At 34.4% G+C, this 19,911-nt stretch overlaps 2 protein-coding genes across 4 annotated transcripts in view; one reads left to right on the forward strand and one right to left on the reverse strand.

The window, feature by feature from the left end:
• LOC127857130 (WD repeat-containing and planar cell polarity effector protein fritz homolog) overlaps nucleotides 1-19,911 on the forward strand; it is a 124,917-nt gene that overhangs the window by 61,962 nt on the left and 43,044 nt on the right. The gene's annotated exons all lie outside the window — the stretch shown is intronic.
• LOC127857135 (uncharacterized) overlaps nucleotides 1-19,911 on the reverse strand; it is a 118,719-nt gene that overhangs the window by 3,768 nt on the left and 95,040 nt on the right. The window contains exons 1-5 of one of the 3 annotated variants that reach the window (XM_052393503.1): nucleotides 10,269-10,588; nucleotides 1,588-1,754; nucleotides 797-934; nucleotides 219-241; nucleotides 4-35 (exon numbers count right to left, since the gene is read on the reverse strand). In XM_052393503.1, the coding sequence (XP_052249463.1) occupies nucleotides 4-35; nucleotides 219-241; nucleotides 797-934; nucleotides 1,588-1,754; nucleotides 10,269-10,456 (548 nt within the window). In that variant the 5' untranslated portion in view covers nucleotides 10,457-10,588. Of the gene's footprint in view, nucleotides 1-3; nucleotides 36-218; nucleotides 242-796; nucleotides 935-1,587; nucleotides 1,755-10,268; nucleotides 10,589-19,911 lie in introns of those variants that run through there. The other 2 variants (XM_052393504.1, XM_052393505.1) reach the window with 2 other exon arrangements.

A 19,911-nucleotide genomic window follows, 5' to 3' on the forward strand; every position in this document is an offset into this window, starting at 1 on the left:
TACTTATGTAAACTGCCGTCTGGAACGGCGTACACCTTTAAGAAAAAGAAGTTCAAGCATTAGACTATGTGGTTAATAATAAACATGTATTTTATTGTAGGTCTTCATATAACTATGTGTATATGTTATTGCAAAATGTCCCTTTTGCGTTAATTTATGAAAAAAATTATTAACGAATAAGCATTTGTATAATTGTGAAAGTGTAATAGGATACGTACCTCAAATGCGTTTTCCCTCCAAACTAAAAAAGTAATATTACCACAATTATAAGATCACATTAAAAAAACAACAACAAGAATATGTTATTTGCATAGCATCAACGTTTTCAAACAAGAACGTCAACAAAAATGATAGTGCACATTGTTGTAAGCATAATTATTCCTGTACGAAATTCAATTGAATTGGTTTGGTTCACCAAAGTTTCGATAACATAATTCAATATGTACATCTTGGTCCCCGTATAGTCTGTACGCTACAAAACCTACCCTCAGTTACGATATTTTTGTTCATATAACGTAAACCTTGCATAGGACCCTTACTCTGTGAAGACTGGACTAAAAGCATGGGCGTTAAGTGTCGTCCCAGATTAGCCTATGCAGTCCAAACAGGCTTATCAGGGACGATCCTTTCCGCTTGTATGTGGTTTTTTTTCACTTAAAAAATGTCTCTTCTTAACGAAAAATCTAGTTAAGTCGGAACATTTTATACCTGACTGCACATGCTAAACTGAAACGAAACTTTACGCACATGCATTTGGCGCCATTTTCACAGAGCGCGGCTCATAATGACGCCTTACCCGGATCCTCATCCTGTCGGTACGTGCCCCAGAAGTCCGTCTCCTGCATCCGGGCACCCACGTAAAGACGCTCATTGTCCCATCTGACCTTGACCTTAGTGTCAAAGTAAGGGGCTGGGAAGGAGGGACCGCGGATGTCTGAAAAAGCAGCTTGATGCAGTGACTTTTATTTTATCTTAACCATATACATTCAGTATTAATTGATAAGCAAAAAATGATAAACACATACTTAAAATGGTACATATTTGAATGCTTATGGCAGTAAATAATTTATGTTGTTATCATTCGAATCGCAAACCAGTTCCAAAACCTTAATGATCGGTCTAACGCTTAATTAACAACATTTCCAACTTCATTTTGTTTATTCATTTTCCGACTTGCAAAATACGTATAACCACGATGATGTTATATATAAGGAATGGTAGATACCACGATATGACCAGTTACGACCAATATGTCATATCACACAATATATTACCATTGATTCAACCAAAAACCGTGGTAAATTCTCTTGTTATGCCTACATCGGACCACTGTAACTTTCTGCTAAGCGGTGTGCCTACGACTTATCAAATTCTGAACAAACTACAAATGGTCCACGCTTAAGATGCACTTATGATTTCCAGGAATTCTTCGCTCGACAACATTACACTGGCAAACAAAGAGCTCCACTGGCTCACGGTGCAATACCGTATTAACTTTCAAATATTGACATTAACCTTTTGAGCATTAATCTACTAAGCTAAATATAGAGAATGATACCTCACAGAGAAGTCTACCATATAACATACCAGTGAAGCTGTCTGTCCAGGGTACATCCACCCAGGCCGGATCATCGAGCTTTCCGTCGATATTGATTGTCCGTCCGTTCAGATGGTACGCAATGTAGGTGCGCGGTAGGTCAGCGTTGAGGCAGTCGCCGTTTCGACACGTGGCGGCTATGCATTTCTCCAGGTACCTGAAACAGTGCGTTATAGAGTGCCTGTTTTAAACTTGACGGATACTCGACAGTTTGTTCAGATTCTATGCAATGTAGGCGTGTATTAAGTAAGATCTATTCCTTGTTATATACAAGATAAGTATTGATGCAAAGCATCAAAGGGCGTCGGGAATTTTAGTGTAAAAGGCACTCAATGAAGTTACATGGAGCGATTTTTTCTACTGTAAATATTAATATATCGGCCGATTATTTTAAAGAAAATAGAAAAAGATACTGGTATAACCATTATCTATGATTTTGTGTTATGACTCCCAAATAACCATTATCTATGATGTTGTGTTATAACCCCCAAATAACCATTGTCTATGATTTTGTGTTGTTACCCCCAAATATTTCATAGTTAATTTTATAAACATTGGTTTCCTTTTTTTTACTGGCATCCGTGTGCAGTTTTCATTACTGGAACAGAACTGTGTAGGTTTAAAAAAATCTGCTTCATCTTGTAAGCGTAATTTAATATTGTTCTCAACTTCAAGGGGAGATGATTCTGAACTTATTCTTACGTTGCTCATTTATTATAGGGGTTGAGTACTCATTGATATGAAAACACTGTAAAAGTTTAAATGTGTTTACGACCCCCCCCCCCCCCACACCCTCTCACACATATATTTCATGGGCATAATAAAAACAAAAACTGGTTATAATAAAACAGCATATTTATTTAAACTAAAATGTCTACATCAAAACAAAAAGTTAACGTAGAACACATATAAAATACTTTTATTCTACTGGGGCTCGAACCTTGGGCCTCTCACATGTGAAGCGAGCGTGTAACCACTTCACTACGGAACCGCTTGAAAACCTTCTAACTAAGATATTAATAAGTGACTGTAGTGTAACGGTTATCAATAAAGCAATAAACCGTGTAATCGCTGTCGTCTTGTAAAATTGAAGAAAATACGCGTTAACCAAAACTCCAACAGCAAAAGTCTGCGCTATTGTTAGAAAAACCACAATATAAATATATTTTGATTATGTTTTGTTTTTATACAAAACCAGAAAATTTCACCGGTTCGCGTATTTTCCCAGTCCCTGTGATCTTTTATTATTGCCCAGTCCCTGTGATCAGTTATTAATTAAAAGAATTAGCTCTGCATTAGTGGCAATAAATGTTGTAGTAAATGTAAAAGGCACAAATGCACTACTTATTTACACTAATTTACACAAAAAATCACCTCTATGCAAGATATTTCAGAATATCTTGCATAGAGGTGATTTTTGTGTAAATTGTCAGCAACAAAAATATATTCCTTGATCCGTAAAATAACTTCTCCTCCCATAAGCGAAAAAAAGTATTACATACGAGGCGCCGCACTTCAGTGCGACGCCAATTAAGCAAGTTACTTGTGTGCAGTGTAAAAAATATACATTCAATAAATCTCGTGGAATTTAGTTTCACATCCTGCTGTCACAACAATACTTGCGTCTGGTTTATTTCAAAGCTTCATTTTTAAAATGCTGTTGTAAAAACAAACCTAAATTTGAACCGGAACTTTCCGAAACAAAGCACGTACCAACACAACTGCCTTGACGAGACTTGTTCACATACTTGTTTTTTGAACTTCTTCATTAATTGTTTAAATTGATAAGTGTAATCAGTAAATAGTTTTTGAACAAGGATAGAATTTATGAAAGAAAAAAGACAAATGCTTACTCACCAGCGCTAGACCCACTGACCTTTGGATTAAAAACCAAAAAGCCTTAACCACTGAGCAATCACAGTTATTCTGTTCGTTCAAGCATTTTCATTCCAGCTTTAACTTAACTGCATGAATTTTGAATTTTTTATAAGCAATCCACATAAAAAACTTCACGAAAACAACCGACGCGCTCTAAATTATCAAGTCGTTTCACATTTGTAATGATTTATTTTTTGTCAATTTCTTATAATCAATACTCATAAGCAAACATGTATTTTCAGCATGCCTGAACGTCATTAATGTTATTCCGCTCCATGATGTTCTCTTTGCAATGTTCTTTATTAAATATGTGCATAAATTTTACATTTCGAAAATCTTTAAATGAAAGTACAAACTCAAAATATACGATGCACGATCAGCAAATAATGACCGACAGTCCCTCAGTAGATATTGACATTTAGTTATTAACCGAAGTGAAGTAGCCATGATCCTTATTGCAAGTCGAAGAAAACACGTACATATTATTATAATGTTCTATTTCTTTTTTTCAAACAATGTCCTTAATATTTTCAGAACAAGATATAACATGTGTTTTTTGCCTATTCTTACACCTCTGGTTAAAAAAATATCGATAAGTTGTATAATATAAATATATATGAGATCTTTGTATGTACACATACCGGCACATACATAGAACCATTATTGTTACGCAATGCAAAACGTATGTAATTAGAAATATTGCAAAATCATTAATAACTTAGCAGCGGGGATTAAGAAGGGCGCGTTTCAATTGTTAAAATCAAAAGATCAACAGTTTACTTTATGTACTATAAACAACTAGAAATGACGCGGCAGAGGCCGACGCGTATCCCCACGCCGCAGGTTTGACCCAGGGGCGCCTCAGGTTTGGTTATGGGGCCATGCATAGTTGAGATTGACCGTATTGTCATAAGAGATGTTCAGTAAATTTGAAGTAAATCGGTGTAGAAATGAAGAAGTTAATGTAAAATAACATTAAAAAATGAGTGAAAATATCTGACCCGGCCCCACCCCAACCCCCATAACTTTTGACCCAGGGTCAGATAAAAACTTCAAATAGTGAACTGTCGCACATATGCTCATAGCTACCATGTGTGTAAGTTTCAAGGTTCTAGTGCTAATAGTGTAGGAGGAGATAGTGGCCAGGACGGACGGACAGACGGCGGAGATAACCACATAATAGATTTCAAAATCTAAACGCGGACCTTAAGTTCAAGGTCAAGGTCACAGGGGTCAAACATTTTATGCGCATGGAAAGGTCTTGTCCAGATTCACATGCGTACCAATATGAAAGCAAGATCTGAAGGGACACGGACGTTATGAGCTTTCATTGAATCGCGGTCGCAGATTTCGAAACCTGAACGCGGACCCAAGTTCAAAAATTTCATGCGCATGAAAAGGTATTGTCCAGATACACATGCGTACCAAATATAAAAGCAATATCTGAAGGGACACAGTCGGTATGAGCCTTTTTCGAATCGCGGTCGCAGATTTCGAAACCTGAACGCTGACCTCAAGTTCAAGGTCAAGGTCACAGGGGTCAACAATTGTATGCGCATGGAAAGGTGTTGTCCAGATACACATGCATACCAAATATAAAAGCAATATCTGAAGGGACATAGTAGTTATGAGCCTTTTTCGAATCACGGTCGCAGATTTGGAAACCTGCACGCTGACCTCAAGTTCAAGGTTAAGGCACAGGGGTAAACAAATTAATACGCATGGAAAGGTGTTGTCCAGATACACATGCATACCAAATATGAAAGCAATATCTGAAGGAACACAGTAGTTATCAGCCTTTGTCGAATCGCGGTCGCAGATTTCGAAACCTGAACGCTGACCTCAAGTTCAAGGTTAAGGCACAGGGGTAAAAGTTGTATGCGCATGGAAAGGTGTTGTCTAGATACACATGCATACCAAATATGAAAGCAATATCTGAAGGGACACAGTAGTTATGAGCCTTTTCGATTTGCGGTCGCAGGAAAATCTCTGACCCGGCCCCACCCCAACCCCCATAACTTTTGACCCAGGGTTCAGATCAAAATTCCGTTGCAGTCACCGTCGCACATATGTTCATAGCTACCATGTATGTAAGTTTCAAGGTTCTAGTGCTAATAGTGTAGGAGGAGATAGTGGCCATGACGGGCGAACAGACGGACGGACGGCGGAGATAACCACATAATGCCCACTTTTTCTCCGAAAACGTGGGGATAATAATCTTAATTATATTTGTATTTGTATGTGCAAATGTAGATGTGTGTCTGGATTTAGCCGGGTTTGACCTTACATAAGAACCTAATGTCGACTATATTTAGCAACTTGTTGTTTAGGGCAATTACGATCCAACGAATTTAGTCCTATGAAAACGTAGCACTTAATTTGGCTTTGAATTACTCATCGATTTCAATAGGAGTACTTCTGTCTATAACCATCCGAAATGATCGCGTGCAGAATTTATGTTGAACATTTCGTGGCTAACATGTGTACCGTCTTACCGAGAAGCTTTTCACTCATATACATTAAACAATGTCCGATACGCATGACGCATCCGGGTAACCACTGTTACGATAAGTAGTTTTCTAGCCGGCTGTCCGTTTATCACGGTGGTTGGTTCACGCGCTAATTATCTCGGCAACCCGGTCGCAAGGCCCGCTACCGGCGCATGTTAACTATGTTGATGGCAAGCATACCGGACAGAAGGAGTAATATTCCGGGAACTGCGGGTGTCCGGTCCTCCTTGCAATACCACGCCGAAATCTTTCCGTAAAAACTAAATAGCTGGAAATGGCAGCTTTATCGAAATTTCATACCACTTTCGTGAGTCTAGTAAGTTAATCAGGTAGAAGGTCCCCACAAAAATCGGCCTCACAGATTTTTATAAAAATTCGTCAAAAGGTATATTATCCAGGGAACACGAAAGGGTTGAGGACAGATTGACGGACTGCACACTGACGGACGGAAGGACGGGCGAACGCAATTTTTTATAATCCCTCTTACGCTTTAAGACGACGTTAACAAACGCAAAACTAAATGTCGACGGCGCTTGTAAATTAGGTGCAATTCATAATCTTTTAATGTAAGAGAACTCTTAAAGGAGATTGTCTCAGATTCCAAATAAAGGAAAATAACAAACAAACGTTTAACTCCGTATGTTAATCTTTTTGAATTGATATACATGGTTATCTGTAAAAAGTATACGGTATTAATATGTTATTGATAAGGTCAACTTATGGAACGCCTTCACTGTCTTATAATACCAAAACTTGTGATATTACGTCAATCTGACATTGTATGAATGCCTGTACCAATTATATATGTGCATAATCACAATATATAAATACATAATTTGAATATATACAGATAAAGCATTAATGTATAAAGACATAATTTCTTATATATAGATAAAATGTAAAAATATGCAGATACGAATGTATTATACACAGATAATCTTCCATTGTATAAAGGCATTACATTTTTATATGAAGGCAAAATATCTTTATATGAACATAAATCGTTATGTAATAATGATAACGAATCTTTTCTCATTATATATGGGCATAACTTGTTTATATAAAGGCAAAATACCTTTATATAAACATAAATCGTAATTATATAAACACATATCGTCTTTATATGCAGATACAATTTGAAAAATACGTTAAAAATCTTAAATTAATTTATGTAAATATGTAATCTCAACACGTAAAGATAAATTTATAGTACAGAAAGATTTTAATGTTTTGTATGATCCTAAATAGTTGTTTAATTTAGATAATAACGTTATTACATAAATCCATACAAAGTTAAGATTGCGTGTTGAATGTGTTTGTTAACGGAGTAATCTGTGGTACATGTAACATAATACTAATTTATGTTCATATAAAGATCTTTTGCCTTCATATAAAGAAGTAATGCCTTTATATAATGGAAGATTACATATCTATATATAAGAAAATTATATCTTTATATATTAATGCTTTATCTGTATTTATTGAAATTATGTATTTATATATTGTGATTATGCATATATATAAAGGTTACAGGCATTCATATAAAGATCTTTTGCCTTCATATAAAGAAGTAATGCCTTTATATAATGGAAGATAATCTGTATATACTACATTCGTATCTGTATACTTTTACATTTTATCTATATATAAGAAAATTATATCTTTATATATCAATGTTTTATAAGTATATATTTGAATTATGTATTTATATATTGTGATTATGCATATATATAATGGTTGCAGGCATTCATGCACAGTCAGATTGACGTAATATCACAAGTTTTAGTATTATAAGACAGTCAAGGCGTTCCATATCAACTGACAGCAATTTACAATATGGAATGCAAGACTTACTTATTCCGGAACCTCTCTGTCTTCCCGTTGAACGGGGTTTGAGGTGCACACGTCATATCGAGTCGAAAACCATAATTCACTTTCTGTCGCCGTTCTTCAACGGCTGAACACACAGCTACGATAGTAGCAAGCCATTTCACTAACATAATCCTTTCATGCATTCCCATGTTTTGCTCGTAAGTGCGAAAGAATTATTTTGAATAATTGCCTAGCTGCACATGCGCGCGTGCTGAACGCTTGAGTGAAGTGCGTATTATGGCGTTAGTGACGTTTTAAACATGTATGTTCTCATTCTTAAAGATCATTATTAACTGTTTTAAATCTATAAATGTAAATATAATAACTAAAGAACACTGGTATAAAAAAACAATATTTTTTACGCCATCTGGGCTTAAACCACTTAAAACAGATTTCGCCAATTAAAATATAAAATATATTTTAAGCATATTTCCGATCTATACGACACCAGTGCACAAACATTATGTGTGTCAGATTCGATTCCCGAGTACATATTTAAATTGTCTGTCTGTATATGTAAATTTAATTGAGATTTGTTTATTTGTGATGTATTAGGATTTATTTCCAAATACATCGGGGCAGAAATGCCCATGAGTACACAAAAGTATACAAAAGATGTTCTACACATATCAAAGTCAAGGTCATAATAAAACATGCATATTGTTACGCAATGTTATGAAGTACAATATATTCTCTATAAAAATACAGGGACATCTGAACAAGTGAAATGTTTTACAATCCGATAATATAGCATTTGTTATATAATACGTAGTACAGAATAATAAATGTACTGAGGAAAATATAACATAATGTAGATGTTTATTCAGGATTTATTATATGTGGTGAGTGTGAGTTTCGGATAGCCCTCAAACCGATTTAATCATCGCATTGACCGTTTTACGGCGTTGATTCCAATTTTGATCAGTGTATGTTAATGTTTGGTGTTCCGTTGTTAAATTAGAGGATGGGGAAAAGAATTGCTGTCATTGGAGAGTTTCTTGAGTTTGATTGTACTCCATATAAACTACTCAGCCATCCTTGAAATTATATTACGCTTATGATTTTATCCTTCATATAAGCGATCCACGTATTGGCACAAAATATAACGCAAACAAAAGAAACACCACGCATATTATTTAATAGTTTCGCGTTTGCAACGCTTTGCATCAATTTCTATCGATAATAACTCGTGAAATAAAATGTATTTTAAGCAAGAGTCTACATGAGTTGTGTTATTTTGCTCCCTGATGTGCAGTGTATTTATATAATTAAATCTGTTACTAAAAAAAGAAAAATTGTCATTTCGATAATGTGTGAACAAGTCCCTTTAAAAATCATGTTATTATTGTTCTTGAGGCGATCAATTATATAAGCTGAAATACACATATACATAAATTTAAGTTCAAATTGTGAAATATCCTTATCTTGTGGTTACACCACAGATTGAACGTTTTGTAAATAAAGCTAAGAGGTGCATAAAGTAATCTACGATATTTTTTTAAGGATTGCATATCTTTAATGTATATGCACAAATATAAATGGACTCACTCAAAGATGTCAGTTATCAACTTGTCCTAACTGTTTCAAAAAGGAAAAGAAAGAACACTGCACATCAGGGAGCAAAATAACACTAATGACGTGGGCTGTAAATGAAAATACAGTTCCGTTTATGAATATTCATTATTTGATATTGATTACAATATAAAGCGTTTCGATTGACTTATTTGAAATATTTTCTGTGTTTTGTTACAACAATCTATTAGTTTGTTTTAAACGTATTAAATGCTTTGCAAAGTAACAGTACAAATAACTGAGTAGTTTCAGAAATAGACTTTCAATCAAAAGGACATAGGTTCAAGTCCCAATAGAGACACACCTTTCATATTTATTAATTTCTTCTTGTCGTTTTAACAGAGCTCCACAATAGTTTAAACTTTGCATTTAAGGCATTTTTTAAATACATTAACCCTTTTCCACTCAGAGGCAAAGTAAAATGGCTATGTGCAAACAGCATAAAACCACAACAGCCTGCGAGTTTAATGATATTTGCTGCTCATCAGTATCTAAGGGTTTAGAATGAAGCCTTAAAAACTTGAATCTAGTGCGACAGATCTTTAATTGTATTAAACTTTCTGAGGGACTACATACGCGTAAAAATACGTATCTAAATAGTTAAGGGTTAAAATAAGCCCAAATCTCCTAAAAAATCACTCTAACAGTCCACATAACCAACAGCGTAAGCAGAAGTCTAGTATAATTTAAACAATACGATCATTTGAACTCATCTATATGCAGGCCGAACATTGAAATAACTTTTTATTTTGAATGAACTCTTAAGAAACATCACAATGACACTAGGTGTTGTAAATGTGTTTGTACCAAAAGTCTGTCATATACGCATATGTACTAACCTCAGCTTATTATACGAAGTCGAGTACGGCGTTGCTGTCGAACATTTAGTATCTAGAAGATGTTCCATTCCATCATCTCGCTGTTCATTCTGTTCAATCGCGAAATGTCCTATAAGAATCCCAGCTCCGAACAGAAGTATCCCCACCACTACTGACACGATAAGTATTATCCTAGTCCGAGATGACATCTTTATTTAATGCAATGTATGGCCGTTTTCATTTAAGTGGTTATATAAATCTTAGTTAAGAGTGCAAAACGTCGCTGATTTCAATGCATGGTAAGGCACGAATTAAGATCGCGCGGATATCAACAGGTTCTTCCAAGCGTGTGACGAACTACCTGTTAATAAGTTTACCAGTATGACGTATCATATCTGTTTTTTTTTACAACGGGATGACGGTAATACAACCACAGGCGAATGCAAGGTGTCAGTGGGTAAATAGGCTCGTGTACTCGATACAGGTAATGAATTCACCCTGTAACTTTAAGTAGTAACGCAGTTAAATTTACATATTTAAAAGGTTAATACTACAATATATTTGTTGCTACTTTTTGTTCAACATTGGAGTATTTGGATATAAAACAGATTCAAATCAAACATATGAACGTACCGGTAGATTAAATAGGTATTTATTCATTGTGACTCTAAATATTTGGACATGTACTAATGGGAATATTTTTGTGTATCTGAATTTTCGGACACGAGCCTTTTTTAAGAGTATGAAAACTTAGAGTAATCACGTTATATAACATTAATTTGTTTTGTCGCTGACCAAATTGTTTGCCTTTTTTAAAGATATGAAAAAAAATCACCATAAAATGAATAAACAATGCACGGCACGTATGTGATGGACCACAATTGATAGCGAATCGTTCTAATTTTGATCACAGATAAAAAAAAGTATGTCATACTGTATTGGGAACCACCTTGTTTTGTGAGTAAATCATGATTAACCTTTTTGAGCGTTTTCTCCCTTTGATAAGTTGTCAAAGAACACTTATCATAGCCAGACATGGTTAACTTTACTGGATATCATTACTTATATGAAACAGATGTGGTAGTATATGTGTGTTTGAAAAGATGTCGTTTTCACGATTGTTTGACTCAAACTCTGTGAATTTTGACTAAATGATTGTGTCCTCGCCGTGCGTTAGTTGTCTTGTTCCAACACATTATAAAACTCGTTCTTCATCTAGCTATAACTCACCTTGCTCAGCGAGTTAAATTATTCGTTAACACGAGTCGGTTATCTCGTCCGTCATAACGACTTAAGAAATCGTTAGCACGAGTGATTTATAATCACGACTTAGTAAAAAAGATAAATAAAGTGTGTGCTTATTTTAGCGTCACCCCTGTCAGTTGAGAGCCATATTTTACAAACCAGATCGGAAATCATTTTTTAACTTAAATCACAGCATTCTATTCATACACAAGGGCCTATTGGCGGGATTGCATCACTATTTCAGCGGACATTTACAAGGGTCATCGAAGGTAAATACCTGGATTAGACAGTTTCGTCGAAATATCATTGTTTTACTGCCTTTTCCACAAAAAGATACGTTTTCACTCTATTTATTGAAATCAATATTAGTGCGATTGTTTTTTGTAAATATCAAACAATTTATTTATTTTTACATTTATTTTTCATGCAATATCGTAAGTTTAAAGTAAAACACCGTTGAAAGTATAAACAGATCATATTAATAGTGCCGAATATGTGTTTTCCATTTATTCCAAAACGAGGCTGATCTAAGAATGTTAAAATATATCTACGTCTGGATTCGATTTCGGAACCATAACACACTGGCTGTACCCAATCATAATGAATAAACGAAAGAGAAATGTAATTTCAACATATTTAATTATTGTTTGAAAGGAGGATTTAGCTATTTGCAAATGAAGTGGTATTAAAGAATTGTCATATATTTTTGAGATCAAACAAAACTGCAAATATTGTTGACAACATTATTAAAAGTGTTCAAACAAATTGAAGTACACTTCATATCTCATATAGTTTACAATTATAATGTTGCATTTTGAATAACGAGAATTTAGTTTATGCCACTTCCTTTCCAAAAATGATGTATATAATTATAGACTTGAAATGTGTAAATACAATATACACGCACATAGTATATGATAATATTATTTTAATATTATAAACAAACAATGGCTCCAGCATATTTAACGTGGCAACATGTTTTAGGCTATTGACACCGTCAATTATACCTACGAGTAAATTAGATACCAATTTGTTGTTGTTTGTTTTAAATCCATATGACCCTCGTTCGAAGTTTGCCTATATATCAATCGGATAAATGTTCTGTTACTTGACGATTGGGCAAAAACTGTTTTACCAAGCTTCATGAATATTGGACAAAACACGTGAACTCTTGAATGTTAACCAGACTTCTTACTTTTGACCTAGTGCAGTAGTTTTTTTTACCTCAAATGCAATAGTTTCAAACTCAATTTACTGTACGCCCACATAATCCATTTTATACATCCGATGGTAATTGAAATAAATGGAAATATTGAAACACTCTTACAAAAAGACGTTTTGGTACTTCGTACGTTGCCCGAAAAGTAACCTGTTTTGAAAGACATTTCACATTAGCGTTTATTGCATGAATACCTCATTGGTATGGTCTGTCTGCTCTGTAAATGCCCAAATAATTATTGTTCAGTAAGGTTATTCTTGCTTATTCTTTTAGTATATACAAATCACTTATTAATTAAATTGGAAGTACCTCTGTCCCATGTTGAATGTGAAACTATTATACTTAGTTTAGGTATGTATACGCGGCTTAGCAATTAAATTTGGCCTTACCTCTGTCGATAGATCTCGTGAGATTCCGTGTAAGGAACAGGGGCTGAACATCTCGTATCCAGAAAATGTGCCTGCTCGCCACTCTGCTGTTCTTTCTCGCCAATAGCAAAATGTCTTATAAGCATCCCGATCGCGAAAAAAATTATCATGGCAGATATACATACGATAATTGCGATCTTGTTTTGTGATATCATTGTAAGTTGTATAAAATTCAGAAAACTCGTATTGCTTTTCTCCGACTGTAAGTTTGAGTCCAAATAACTCAAAAACTATAAACGAGCAACAGGTCTTACATGTACTGTACTAAGAACGCTTGTGTTATTTTTTGACAACATTGAATTCAGTGAATAGATTTCCTTCATTAGATGCGAACATGCCTTGATTACTACGTGTCTAATTATTTGTGGCATAAATTAAACGGAATGTGTCGAATTGGAGTCAACCTTGTTTCGTGTGGCTGAATTAAAATGGACACTGCCATGTATTATTAGAAATGTTAATGAAAGCACGTGTTTAATTTACTGTTTTATACTTAATACTTAAAAGAATACACATTCGTTGTATTATTTAAACATCTAAATATTCACTAAACGACTAAGTTTTTTTCTCGTTTATCGTTTAAATTCATTATAAAAAGAACGTTATGTATTCGTTTGCTGAAAAGTTACACTAATTCACCGAACGTTTTCTTTTTTTTTTTCATACACAATAGCATGCAGTGCTCTGGTATAAAATTATTTATCATACAATTTACAACTCGCTTTATAGCGCAATTGAGGTATTTTATTTATAACTTATATTGCACCTGTACATTACTTATAAATTAAAATTGGATACACATTATTACAGAAAAATAGTCTGCTGAAAATGTTTCTGAAGTTTCATGTTTTTATTCTAAATTATTTTTTTTAGATATTTACACGCACCTCTTGAACCTTAAGGCATTCTTTTTTGTGCACATAATGATTAAATATACATTTAATTTTTTAATTTAAAGTGATTAAAGATTTAAGCAGACTGATAAGTTTAATAGTTTACAGCGTGTAGTCATAACACAACTACCACACTAGACTACCATAACACAAAGCTCCATATTAATGTATTTAACGTTTAAACTGTGACGGGAGTAAGGAGTAAGAATCATCTGACTTGAGCGATAAGGAATACCCTCACTCCGCTTTGTTCGTACGTCATATCCGATGTGTGATCAGCTTCAAATCGCGCAAGCAGTGATGGATTCGTTTGGTCCGCTTTGTTCGTACGTCATATCAGATGTGTGATCAGCTTCAAATAGCGCAAGCAGTGATGGATTCTTTTAGTCCGCTTTGTTCGTACGTCATATCCGATGTGTGATCAGCTTCAAATAGCGCAAGCAGTGATGGATTCTTTTGGTCCGATTTGTTCTTACGTCATGCCCGATGTGCGGTCATCTTCAAATAGCGCAAGCAGTGATGGATTCTTTTGGTCCGATTTGTTCGTACGTCATATCCGATGTGTGATCAGCTTCAAATAGCGCAAGCAGTGATGGATTCTTTTGGTCCGCTTTGTTCTTATGGCATGCCCGATGTGCGGTCATCTTCAAATAGCGCAAGCAGTGATGGATTCGTTTGGTCCGCTTTGTTCATACGTCATGCCCGTTGTGTGGTAAGCTTCAAATAGCGCAAGCAGTGAAGGATTCTTTTGGTCCGCTTTGTGCGTACGTCAGGCCCGTTGTGTGGTAAGCGTCAAATAGCGCAAGCAGTGATGGATTCTTTTGGTTCGCTTTGTTCGTACGTCATGCCCGTTGTGTGGTAAGCGTCAAATAGCGCATGCAGTGATGGATTCTTTGGGTCGTCTTTGTTACGTCATGCCCGTTGTGTGGTAAGCTTCAAATAGCGCAAGCAGAGATGGATTCTTTTGGTCCGTTTTTTCGTACGTCACACCTGATGTGAGGTCAGCTTCAATTGGCTCGAATGGTATTCGAATACGCTCAGTCCGCTTTCTGGTTCGTCATCTGCGATGTAAGGATGGCTTAAATTGGCCCGAGCAGTGATGGCTTATCTCAGCCAGCTTCCTCATATTATATATTTCGTCATATTCATGAGTAAAATTGCAAGACTTCATAATTCGCGTAACAAGATGTAAGTGCGTTTATGCGAACGACTTTATCATACATCTGTAACGGGGCGTTTAAACAAGCGTGGGATTTTTAAATGAAATCGCATTTGCAGTATCCTCCGGTTGGTTTTTCATGATTTGTTTTTAAGTTCCGTATGTGTATGTCGAAGTTAATGATGTCTTTCCGTGCCTGAGACTGCATAAATGAGGACTCAGAGTGTGTCTCAGCACTCCGATCTAATGAACTACCAGACTCACGAAAGTAACTGCGTATTTTAAATCATAGCTTTAATGTCGAGCTATATGTTTTTTTAATCGAAAGATATTTGTAAGTTTAGAGTGATCTTGTGTTGTGGAGGAGCAATATTACCAGGCGAAACCTCCAACCGTCTTGTATGGTGAACATTAACTAAACCCATATGCTTCCGGGAATCGGGATTGAACCCGCCTAGGTGAGAAGCGCGTATACGAACCACTGCGCTCACCGGGCAGCATATTTAAAATCACCATAGGCCTGCCAGTTTATGTGATAGGCGTGACGTGATAGGCTTAGTTTTGCTTCTATTTATTTAAAAGAACACGTTTTTAATGCATGAGAGCGTAATATACACACTAAATTGACGATTTATTATTTGCAAACGACATGCGCAGGTGTTTGTATAGGCAAATGGGCACTTGTCGAGTTTTTGTTGAAAAGAATTCATCTCCTGATAAATTACTGGAGTTTCATTATTTCTGAATTTATTTGACTCATGTTTTGCTGAATTGCTTTATTAGCACTTTTTGTACAGTGTTGATGATTATGGTGATGTTCTGTGGCTGATGATGGTGATAAGGTAACAAAAAATATAAAGATTTAATAAACGATGATGAAAAAGACAATGCACGACTTCGATCCACTGTTATTGTATAATCACACACAAGAAACATCGAAAACAAGACATGGTGTCTATAACCTAAGTCTGGTTGACAGCAACGTGCGTTTCTACAGTAACGTAATTTTGACTTGAAAACGATCGTTGGATTGACATCAAAGTGTTTTGCAAAATGACACAATTCAGTCATTTTTTTTCTCCAATAATTATAACACTCGTGAGTTTCGTTGACACAATTTATGTTGAATGGAATTAGTTCCACGATGTTTCAATAAATTATAAGATAATAAGTTTAAGATAGTAAAGTCATTCAATAATGGTTTATTTATAGCAATCCTTGCACATTTTAAATACAAAATATCGTTCGAATCTCTTACTAATTTTATAAATTGAACCGCCGTAATTACAACTAAAGGTTCACTTAAGTCAACCGTAATTAAATTGATTTGATCGCATTGATTTTGCTAAAGTTTAATCATAATTGCTTAGATTTTTGCATTTATTGAAGTTTGTCATGTAATGCTTTATATTGATAAATGTAAACATTGGATCTAAAATGCCCCAGTAAAACATCAAGAATACTTTTAAAGAAAGAAAAAATGTAACCCTCAACTGGACTCGAACCACTGAACCCTTGTGAACGTCTATCGCTTAGACCACTCGGCCAACCGTACTCATACAATAAATGATTTATTTTATGCTTTATGTTAGCAATCCTCTTTGTATAACAAAATATAACGACAACAACAGAACTTTCCATATTAGTCCATAATTGTTCCGCGATGCAACGCTTTATAATTTTCAGGGTTTCAAATCGTCAAAAGATGCATATAATGGATATTTTAAAGCATGGTAATTGTTCAGTATTACTGTTTCCTCACAAATATCATAATCACAACGAAAATTTGCGAATCTGAAACAATTTTTGTTTTATTTTGTCAATTTACCAAAACGTGAAAAGGTCGCTTTAATACTCCTTTAAAAGGAACATACATTGTGAATACACCGGTATGTATTCAAACGCAATCGTTTTAATATGTTAATACATAAACAACTATTTGTCCCGCATGAATACTAAAGAGGTATGTCCTCTGTCAGATATCTATGTATATCCCCGATATTTGACTTCTACACGTTAACAGCACATTAACCGACTTTACAGTTTACGTCTGTCGTAAAAATGATCTCTCATTAAATCAGGAATGCGAAGCTCGAGTAATTTCAATCCAAGCAAATAAAACACTTAACTTCCAAACATAAGCTGCACTTTTAATCCTCACTGGTAACATGGAGAGTCGTTCTAGGAAAACCGTGCTTAATACATGGGTGTATAAAGTGTCAGCCCAGATTAGCCTGTGCAATGCGCACAGGCTAATCAGGGATGACACTTTTCGCAAAAATGAAATTTCGCTTGTAGACTTACTTAAAACGAAACAATCACACAAGCGGAAATTGTCATCTCTGATTAGTTTGTGTGGACTGCATATGCTAATCTGGGACGACACTTTACGCACATGCATTAAGCACAGTTGTCCCAGAAAAAAACTCCAATATACTGGGCGACTTTTAAAAAAGCTTTTTTATCTTTATTTTCAAATCGCAAAATTAAAGCATCATTCATTATTATATGCTAGTATTTCAAGAAGTCGGTCGCTACATCCCCAAACGCTGCAGGTTTCATGTTTCCATGAAAACGTCAATACACCGTAACCTAAGACAAAAGAAGCACTTCCAGTAGCAATATGTATATATAATGCAGTATTTTTTTAACAAGTAGTGTAGTGTTTGTTGTTGGTAAGAAAATTACCAACTACAGAAGAAGAAACATGCATACTTGTACTGGCAATACGGTAGAATTATTGATTTTAATTACTTGTTTAGTATGACGAACTTTTCTTCCTTTGATGTTGTATACGTCTTTCTCCTGCATAGGCGACGTTTTTCCCACAGGACATTATCAAACGTTACTACAACAAGTTTTGTGTACATGGAAGTATCTGGTTGGCACGTTTATTTCTTCACATGTTCATTTTCGACTGAATTGTCTTAAGACGTGTTCAACATTCATTTTAATTGTTTTTATTATTTTTTTTCTGATGTTTGCATAAACAACGATTAAAGTCTTACTGTTTTCATCTCTTTTTTAACCAATATTAACGTATTATACATTATGTTCTAGAGCAATATTATTTCTGTTTATTATAGTGATTTTCAGTATTAGAGACGTATCTTTATAACAGAGGACGTATTAATAATAAATTAAGTTAATACATAACTTCTTTCTTCACGAGTTTTTTTTCACACACAATTTATATTTAAGTGGTGCGATTGATCCGACAGATCTTTTGACACCATATCTTAAAATTAATTCTAACACAAATTAGTTTTATTGAATCAACAGAACTGTATATCTTATATTACATAATGAAAAATAACTGTTTAAAGTTTAAATTTTATTTCCAATTTTATTAAATATAATATGTACTCTTATTCTTAACAAAACTCAACTACCTCCTGAATTCGAATACATACAACTAGAATAACATGCTCCGTCCCATTCTGTGTATTTTTTCATATAAAGAGTAAAATAACAGTCTGGGGGAGGGGGACAATAAACTTGTGTTTGTTTTGCTTAAAAATACATCTTTTGTTCCTTAATGTTATTGAGACACATGCAGTTGTATGAGTTAAATTAAAGGTTTCGAGTTATGAACCGGTATGAGGCAAATGTTATTTAACATGTATATTATTAGTACAGTATGACAGGCAGCTTATCATTTATGTCTTCAAAATTCTACATGTAATGATGCAAGCAAATCATCTTTAAAAAGTCTCATAACATAATGCCAAAAAAGAGTCACTATATGATTTAATTTTGAATATTTGTTTTGCGCAAATTTAAGCTCTAGTTAAGGTTGAAGGGTTTAATTATTACGATTCAATCTGTAAAATCTACAGGGCCTTCTTACAGTTTTTCTTCTTTGACTTAAACAAAACAAATACTATTAAACCATAGTTAAGGGTAACTTGGTTTCTTAACAGGCTTTCTTGCATTTGATAAATCTAGAACAGAAAACGATTTAGTCGAATAATTATTAATGTCAATGCATGCAAACAACCATTTACGTATATTCTTCTTAATCTGTTTCGTATAAAAGCTTATATTATTATGGTTATATCACTAAATTCGCTTACATATGTTTTATTTTGTTGTTGATTACTTGACACAGTTATTTCTTTGAGATATAAAATCAAGATTGAAGATTCAATGTTTATTGCAGCATTTACAGAGGATAAAGGATTTACAGAGGGTAAAGGAGACATTGTAGTACAAGCAATATCATTACAACATTAATAGACGTATATACATAATAATAACAAGCAATTATAGCATGATTAAGCGATATTATTAAACACACATATTAGATAATAAATACAACACCAATACATGATGTAAAGCTAATATGGATTCAATATTGAAGATTCATGTTTATTTGCAGCATTTACAGAAGGCGAATGGCCAATGTGGATTAATCTTAGTACACGCAACATGACAACAACATTAAACGACGTTTATATATAATTTTAATAAGCACTTACAATTTGAGTAAGAGAGATTAATAAACAGAACAGATAATAATTACACAAGCAACATCAATATATGATTAACAGCAATTTATACATATTTACATATAGGTACAAACTCATTATTTAAAATTAGATATGACACATCAGCAAACTGTTAATCTGAATGTTAAATTATTGAACGTATATTTTTTAGATGTAAGCATGTTCATCAGTTAAAAACATAATCGTTTTCTGGATGTAATCATTTTTTG

This window comes from Dreissena polymorpha, chromosome 14 (assembly GCF_020536995.1).
Source record: "Dreissena polymorpha isolate Duluth1 chromosome 14, UMN_Dpol_1.0, whole genome shotgun sequence".
NCBI lineage: Eukaryota > Metazoa > Mollusca > Bivalvia > Myida > Dreissenidae > Dreissena > Dreissena polymorpha.